The sequence below is a fragment of the Parambassis ranga genome, chromosome 1, assembly GCF_900634625.1.
Source record: "Parambassis ranga chromosome 1, fParRan2.1, whole genome shotgun sequence".
Lineage (NCBI taxonomy): Eukaryota > Metazoa > Chordata > Actinopteri > Ambassidae > Parambassis > Parambassis ranga.
Window position 1 is genome coordinate 25,151,328 of NC_041022.1, and position 8,785 is coordinate 25,160,112.

An 8,785-nucleotide genomic window follows, 5' to 3' on the forward strand; every position below is an offset into this window, starting at 1 on the left:
ATCGTTTATTTTGAAAAAAAAAAAAAACATTTGTTTCCTATTTTCACAGACGTTGCTGGTAAACTATTTTGAAAGGTCCACCCGGAAGTTTGCTGATAACCAATAAAACCACCTTGACAGTGTGATGCTGAGGAGAGAGCATCCCGCTGCAGGTCTGCTCAGGCCGTCCGTGTGTTTTTAGATGTGTGATGTTGTGAAGGATGGTGTCCGTGTTGCCATCACTACACCGTGTATCGTTGCCGTGAATTCAGACTACTAGCAGGACTCTCCAGTTTCCAGCTGCCGCTGACGTACTGAGCTCACCAATGGTGGATTTGTCCGAAAGTGGTGCAGTGTCGCCTGGACACAGCAGACACGGACCGGGCTCCGGCTCCGGCAATAATGGGAAGAAAATGTCGAAAAAGTCGCGAACGAAAAAAGGCAAACGGGGCAGGAGAAGAAGGAATAAAAGGAACAGGAACAACAAAACGCCGCCACCGTATTTACCACCGGAGGTAGCTACCCTCCCTTAGCCCGGGGATTAACGGGACATCGAGCTCGCTAACCTAGCTAGCTAGTGTGGTGCACCAAACCAGACCTGAGCGCAGGCTAATCCCTGCTGTACTTTGTTTATAACATACTTATAGAGACATAACCGTGACCTATGAGGACACTAGCTTTGAGCTAGAATGAGCTAAGGGGGACATCATGCTTCAAACATGTCACGCCAAACTCAACTCATATATCTGACTGCTAACAATAACACACTGAAGATAGAGAGGGCACAAGCCTCGACCCATAAGGCTTTTTGTAATAGTAACAACTAATTAACAAATCGGCATATGCTGTAATAGCTTTGCTGTTTTCGTGAGTATTTTATGTTCCAACCTTTGTAAGAGTTAAAGCTTTTATATAATAGTGGGATTCCAGTGGACCCTGATGAGCTTCAGAGGCTGGACCTGTCGGTGTTTTCCACTTGTTGATGATCAATAACCTCATCTGTCCTCTGTGTGGGTTTGCAGGCTGAAGAAGGAAACATAGAATACAAAGTAAGACATTACCTGCTTTAGTTGAGTATATGTCATGTACCTATGAGAACTTTATACCAATGTTTTATTGCTAATTGAAAATGTGTTAAACTGTATTCTATATGTTGTTAATTATTTTAAAACTTAAACTTGATGGGCCCAGCAGAAGGTTTTTTGTTCAAGACTTTGCAAGTGACAACACAAAACCTTCCAGATGGTTCGAAAACAAAGGTGTGTTCTTTAAGCTGGCAGGCTAATAATAAGGAAATGGATTATGAATGTAGAAGGTTAACACAAAACACACGGAAAAAAATCAACAACTACATCACAGCAGGTCTCTGTGTGTTGGGGGGGCACTACAAACACACACACACAGTGTTTCACATTTTGTTTCTATACACACTGCCGTCCAAAAGTTTGGGGACACCCTAACCAGTTTTATAGCTTCTCTGATCAGGACAACAGTTTTTCAGCTGTGCTAACATGATTGTACAAGGGTTTCTAATCATCAGTTAGCCTTTTTACACATTAGCTAACACAGTGTACCAACACAGGAGAGATGGCTGCTGGAAATGGGCCTCTGAACACCTGTATAGATATTCCATTAAAAAACAGAAGTCTTTTACCACATTAACAATGTCTAGACTGCATGTCTGGATACTCTGTTATCTTGTTGTTGTTGTTTTTAAAATTGTGACGCCATATTTTTTAACAGTAGTTTATATTATTTTGTTAAACTGTCCTCCTGTTGCAGCTGAAGCTGGTCAACCCCACCCAGTATCGCTTTGAGCATCTGGCCACGCAACTGAAGTGGCGTCTGCAGGAGGGCCGTGGTGAGGCCGTTTATCAGATCGGAGTGGAGGACAACGGCCTGCTTGTTGGCCTGACAGAGGCTGACATGAAGGCCTCCCTCAAGACATTGAAGAGGATGGCAGAGAAGTAGGTCACCTCATACGGGCATTTAAGGCTGGTTTGATTCTGTTTCTGCAGTACAATATGACCTTAGACTAATTTGATCTCCCTGTAATTCAACAAAAATAATTGGTGTTCTTTAACACTTTTGATCAGGCTCTTTTTTCTTTCCTGTTCTTCAGAGTTGGAGCTGACATTACTCTCCTTCGAGAGAGGGAGGTGGACTATGACTTAGACAGAAACACCCGTAAAATCGCAGAAGTGCTTGTTCGAAAAGTTCCTGATGATCAGCAGGTGAGTCAGTCATCCACAATCCTCTTTTATTGATGTGTTAAATCTACAGTTGTGATGCTTCTTATCTTTACTTAAACTCTGAACTTATTTAAACCCTCTGCTCTGGACTGCTACAGTTCCTGGACCTGCGGGTGGCAGTGCTGGGGAACGTGGACTCTGGAAAGTCAACCCTCCTGGGTGTCCTCACACAGGGCGAGCTGGACAACGGGCGAGGCAGAGCTCGGCTTAATCTGTTCAGGCACCTGCATGAGATCCAGACCGGACGCACCTCCAGCATCAGCTTCGAGATCCTGGGCTTCAACAGCAAAGGAGAGGTGATCACAGTGACACTTCTCACTACACTATGAAACAGTGGATTATAGCTTCAGTCGCATCTGGCATCAGTGCCTCAGTCATGCATGTGTACACGTGTCGTGCAGGTCGTGAACTACAGCGAGTCTAGGACAGCTGAGGAGATCTGTGAAAGCTCCTCCAAGATGATCACTTTTATTGACCTGGCGGGACACCACAAGTACTTAAAGACCACTATTTTCGGCCTCACCAGCTACTGCCCGGACTTCGCTATGCTGGTGGTGAGCGCCAACACGGGCATCGGTGAGCTGCAGTCAAACACATCACAATGAATTCTGATAAGTGACAAGTGATTAATAGTGTAACAAAAATATATTAGTCTACTGGAGGGTAGTAATTTCCGGTTTGACCTCACGGTGGCACTCTTGTGTTACTTTGAGGCTGGGGAAGGTTTACTTTAGAATTTGAAGTGCTGTGGTTGAAGATGGAAAATTCCTCCTCTTCTCTGCTCCAGCTGGCACAACTCGGGAGCACCTAGGCCTGGCCATGGCGCTGAAAGTTCCCATCTTCATTGTAGTCAGTAAAGTGGACTTGTGCTCCCGCGGCACGGTGGAGCGAACACTCCGTCAGCTGGAGCGAGTCCTGAAGCAGCCGGGCTGTAACAAGGTGCCTATGGTGGTGTCTAATCCTGATGATGCTGTGACTGCTGCACAGCAGTTCACCCAGTCTGCTTGGTAAGAATGGTCCCAATACATCTTTTAATAGAAATTAATTTCTGAAGAATTGTTGAGGAAGCTGAAATCTGAATAAAGCCAAATAATGATTTTATTATTACCACACAAAGTCACTAAAGCTGTATGATGGGTTGTAAAATTACTACCAAAGTATCTGCTATGTATACTATATGAACAGATGATCTCTGTGTGTGTGTGTGTGTGTGTGCAGCATCACGCCCATCTTCACCCTCTCTAGTGTGTCTGGAGAGAGTCTAGACCTTCTGAAGGTTTTCCTGAACATCCTACCTCCACTGAGCAACAGCAAGGAGCAGGAGGAGCTGATGCAGCAGCTTACAGAGTTCCAGGTACACACACACACACACAGGACCTCTCTGCAGGGCAGATCACAAGCTGAAAGCTCAGCTACAGGTGATTTAGGTTCCTAGTGCAGCCTCAGCTGTTATTTAAGAATCTGCACAAGAAAATAATCACCTGTACCCTATACACAAATGTGTATGTAGAAATGTGGACATGTAAAATATGACAAACCATATCCATCTATCTATTCATCTTCTGAAGCCGCTGGCTCTGTAAAGGGTCATATATAAAATGTAGGAGCCATATATTGCGATCTTGTACTAGTGAGTCGTTTGTCGACTTGTTAGGTCTGGTTTCCATTGTGAAGGGGAATATTTGTGTCACGTGGGTGTAGATGGTGACAGACGGAATTTTAAAAGGGGCACTCACTCACCTGCACGGGGGTAGGAGGTGGCCACAGTTTTTGTTGACCCTACACCTGACACGTTCCATCCCTGGACAGTCAGTTTACATGTTTTCATCAGTGTTATATCTCATGTTTAAATATTAAATATCATCAAGATGAAGACGGACTCAGTGTCACGGTGCATAGGGCACGATAGGCAGGGCCCTTTCTTCTCTTCTGGGAACTTTAGGAGGATTTAAGAAGTTGCAATATAAAAAAAATTTGAATTTGGAACTTGTAGTTCAATGTGACCACAATTTTAAGCTTGTTTACTTAATACATTTTTGCAACTTATAACAACCACTTTATAAATATTTTAAATACATGTACAAATACAACTGTTACTTTGAGTTGTTGAATTAATGGTGGGAGAAAAAAAGATTCTTCGATGCATCGCCATTCGGCCATAGACAACACTAACAGTAAAAGTGGGGAACACTTATTTTTTATTGCCTTTTCTATCATCCATTCAGCAGCCTCTCTCTTCTCTTGATGCCCACAGCCTGCCCCATGACACGCAGTTATCAAAATGACTAGTTCCCCATAACTGGTTATGTGTACACATTACAACTGAAATCTGAAAGCACTATTATTACTAACAAAGAATTAGATCTTTGAAATGCAGTCCTGTTTTGGTACAGTACTTTTTTTGTCTGAATAGGCTAAGACATTCAGTATGATTGTAACATTATGTACATGTCTTCTATAAGTTTAATAAAAGAAATAAATGTATCTCTTTTTTCTCTGTTATTCATAGCAAGTGCCAGTGATTAGTAATAACTCAGTGAGGGAAAATATGTTGCTTAATCGCAGCTTGAATCAAAAGATGCATTAATTCAAGCTGCATCATGATGCATCAATAATTGATTAATAATCAAATCATTGGCCCTTGAATCATAATCTAATTGAATCATGAGGTATTGATTAGATTCCCACCCCTATGTTAAAAATATGTTATTGTATTATATTGTATGTATTGTATATGGTTTACATTGCTCCAATATATCATACTATATCAAAACATATAAATCATACAAATGGTTTTCAATATTTGTTCATTTGTACATTACATGACATGTTTCAGGAGTTTGGATGAGCAAAGATCCATGTCATTCATCTTATGTGTACAGGTGGATGAGATCTACTCAGTTCCAGATGTTGGGACTGTGGTTGGAGGGACTCTGTACAGGTAAGAAGATGGTCATTGATTTATGGCTACATCATGCTACTGGTGCTGAAAAGTGTCCAGTCAGGCCTGACATGTTGTATGTGTTTCAGCGGAGTGTGCAGGGAGGGTGAGCGGCTGGTGGTCGGGCCGACTGATGAGGGCCGCTTCCTGCGTCTGAAGGTGGGCAGCATCCAGAGGAACCGCTCAGCCTGCAGGGTGCTAAGGGCTGGACAGGCTGCCACACTGGCTCTAGGGAACTTTGACCGCTCACTGCTGCGCAAGGTCAGAGGTCATCTAAAGTTAAGATGTCTGAAACATTGCAGGTGTTTTATTAGATTCATGGCTAGAGTTTGACTGGGAACAGGTGGCTGGGCTGAAGAGGGTAGTGGAACAGATCGACCCATGTTCCATGCCCTCTTGGGAAGAGAGCAGCCACACTCACTAATGAGCAAAAGGTTGAGGCAGAAATGACCGTGTACCTGCTGGAAGTAGTAAATGGAGTGTTAGGAGGCCTACAGGAGGAAGCAGGAGGAGAGACTGGAGAGGAACCAGACCAGGGGCGTGTGGAGTGGGATAAAGTGATCACTGGCTTCCAGAGGAAAGGACGATGTGCAGCTGAAATGTGGATCACGCTAATGAGTTGAACTAGTTTTTTAAGAGGTTTGATTCCAGCTCCCCCTCCCCCAGCTGTCCCACTTCTTTACACCACCCAGGGCCCCTAACACCTCTGCCACCTTCCTTCCCCTCCCCCTTGCTGACACCAAACACAGACTCCACCACGTCCCCCACCCCCCAGACAGGAATAACCATTACATCCAGCCAGGTGAGGAGAGAGCTGGGGAGGCTCAACCACAGGGGAAGGGCCTGATGGCATCAGTCTACAGGTGCTGAAGAAGTGTTCCTGCCAGCTGTGTGGAGTACTGCAGCACCTGTTCAACCAGAACCTTCACAGGATTCCAGTGCTATGGAAGACATCCTGCCTGGCCCCAGTGCCAAAGAAGAACCATCCTGTGGCACTGAATGACTACAGGCCAATAGCACTGACCTCCCATGTCATGAAGGTCATGGAGCGGCTGGTGCTGTCTCACCTCAGACCCCTGGTGAGCCCCTTCCAAGACCCACTGCAGTTTGCATATCAGCCCAAGGTTGGGGTTGATGATGCAGTGATATACCTGCTGCAGAGGGCTTACTCCTCCCTGGACAAACTGAACACCACAGTGCGGTCATGTTCCTCGACTTCTCTTCTGCATTCAACACCAATCAGCCGAGACTGTTGAGGACTAAGTTAGAGAAGATGCAGGTGATGCTCCCCTTGTCTCGTGGATTAAAACAAACTAAAGCATCATCTCAGTTACATTAACTGTGTATTTATGTTCAGATGGCTACTGCTATGTGTGTGTATGTATGTAAGAGTTTTTCCTGTATGTGTTGTATTTATTGTTCTTTGATTGTTTTTGATGTATGCTGCTGGTACTACACCTTAATTTCCCTATGGGGATTAATGAAGTAACTCTTTATCTTAATCTTAATTTTTACAGCACTCTAGGTTATGTGAGGTAGCCATGGTTCCCACATCAAGAATTATTAAAGCAAATATGAGGAAACTGACACTTGGGTAACATGACATCTGATTTGTCTTCTCAGGGCATGGTGATGGTCAGTCCCAAGATGAACCCCACCATCTGCTGTCAGTTTGAAGCTGCTATTGTCCTGCTCTTCCACGCTAAGACTTTCCGCCGAGGGTCACAGGTCACCATACATGTCGGCAACGTCAGGCAAACAGCCACCGTGGAGTGCCTTCATGGAAAGGTGAGTGTGTAAAATAAATTGCACAACACATCACACAGTGTGTAACCACACTGTTTAACGTTGTCTCCATGCTGCTGCAGGATGAGCTGCGTACAGGTGAGAGGGCCGTCGTTCGTTTCCACTTCATCAAACACCCTGAGTATCTGCGTCTGGGCGCTAAGCTGCTCTTTAGGGAGGGAGTCACCAAAGGCATCGGCCATGTCACCCGTCTTCTGCCGCCCTCTCAGAACCATGACCAGAACCAAAACCAGAGCCAGAACCACGACCAGAACCAGCAAGAGCATTAAAGACTTCATCGCAAGACTGACAGAAGTTAAACTTTGTGAGAACTCCATGAGTTCTCACACCTTCACCTCTTTGACGTTTGATCGGGTTTACCCTTCTGTCCTACGATGGTGTATTAATCCACCTGACCTGGATCTAGATTTCTTTCCTCAATCCCTGCTGCAGTGATGTCAGGAAGTCCATCATCATCTTCCTCCCATCTGATGTTTGTTTGAGTTAAAGCTGGATGGGCTTGGCATTCTAAAGCCTGGGCTGCTAATCCAATGTTTATGCTACAGATTGATGATTGAGGCTCCGTTTCTATCAGTGCAAATGTCATGAGAGGATGTCAGGATTATTTGGGGGGATTTGAGGAATGGTTTAAAAGCAGCCTAGTGCTTATGATGAAGAGAGAAGGTGGAATCCTGGACCCCTCAGTTCTCACAACAACATGATGAGCGAGGATGTTTTTAGACAGATTCTGAGTGTAAAGTCTGAGGGGACTTTCGGCCCACCAGCCTTCATTTTCATGGAGCAGCATGGAGTCATTTTGGTGAATTGAAGCCAATGCAACAAAACACGCCATAGAATAGCTGTAGAAGTAGAACATTATCCTTCATATCAAGCCTGATAAACATATATCCCTCAGCATAAATTTAAAATCACACATTACTGATTTGTCCACAATGTGAGAAAATGATTCCTGTCTGGCTCCACACACATAAAATGATTTAGAATCCATCCTATCCCAGCTGTCAGTGGGTGAGAGGCAGGGTACACTCTTGACAGGAACAATTTAGAATTATTCATTAGAATTATTTTTTTTTTTTTTATACCACAGTCTCCATTTTTGCACTTTATCCAAGTCATTCTGATGAATTCTTTCTCTCAGTCTGAATCATCACATACATGAAATGGATATTTTTCCCAGGTCACATACAGTACAAAATAACAACAATTACTGTCCAAATGGACAAGTATTACATTTACCTATTCAGATTGGTAATAATAACCTATTGATATTTATAATTATATAATATATTACCCAAACATGTTATTTGAGGTTTTTCCCTCTCCAAAAGACATCATGTTTTGTGGTTTTCTACTCTATACAGCCTTACATTCAGTGTGTTGACTTTGGCAGTAGATTTCTGCATATTTAATACCTGCATTTATGACGGACACTGAGATGTTTGATTCTTGGTTTCCAGTGTGATATGAGTGTTCATGTTTGTATGGATACAAAGTTTGAGATACCAGGCAGCTTTTGCAACTAAACATAACCTTCATGCTCTGACTGACAAAAAAAACTTTAATCCTTTCATTGAATAAACACTTGTATCTGGTGAAGTGTTGTTGACTTTGAAGTTCTGTGCAATTGTAAAGCTATATATTGAATGTACCTTACATGATTCTGTACAGCATCTGAAACTGCTTCATATGGAGTTACTGTTGAATTTGCACTTTATATCTTGCATGTGTGTTGGAGAGCTTCACACCAATGCTACCATGTAAGAGTGGATTTATCAGTTTGTTTTTCCTGACCGTCCCTCTTGCTAAT

The 8,785-nt window shown here is 43.5% G+C and overlaps 1 protein-coding gene across 1 annotated transcript; it reads left to right on the forward strand.

Moving 5' to 3' along the window:
- Window positions 1-125: 125 nt before the first annotated feature.
- Window positions 126-8,516, forward strand: gtpbp2b (GTP binding protein 2b). The gene is made up of 12 exons (XM_028399438.1): window positions 126-494; window positions 1,002-1,028; window positions 1,762-1,946; window positions 2,102-2,213; window positions 2,330-2,527; window positions 2,633-2,807; window positions 3,019-3,238; window positions 3,450-3,585; window positions 5,114-5,172; window positions 5,262-5,433; window positions 6,796-6,960; window positions 7,041-8,516. Exons 1-12 carry the CDS (start codon window positions 306-308, stop codon window positions 7,245-7,247), a joined length of 1,845 nt encoding a protein of 614 aa, XP_028255239.1. The 5' UTR covers window positions 126-305; the 3' UTR covers window positions 7,248-8,516.
- The last annotated feature ends 269 nt before the right edge of the window (window positions 8,517-8,785 follow it).

Coding starts and splice junctions, on each gene's coding strand:
- gtpbp2b (XM_028399438.1), top strand. CDS start 306: ATGGTGGATTTGTCCGAAAGTGGTGCAGTGTCGCCTGGACACAGCAGA. Junction 2,808..3,018: donor GAGCGCCAACACGGGCATCG/GTGAGCTGCAGT, acceptor TCTCTGCTCCAG/CTGGCACAACTCGGGAGCAC. Junction 6,961..7,040: donor TGGAGTGCCTTCATGGAAAG/GTGAGTGTGTAA, acceptor ATGCTGCTGCAG/GATGAGCTGCGTACAGGTGA.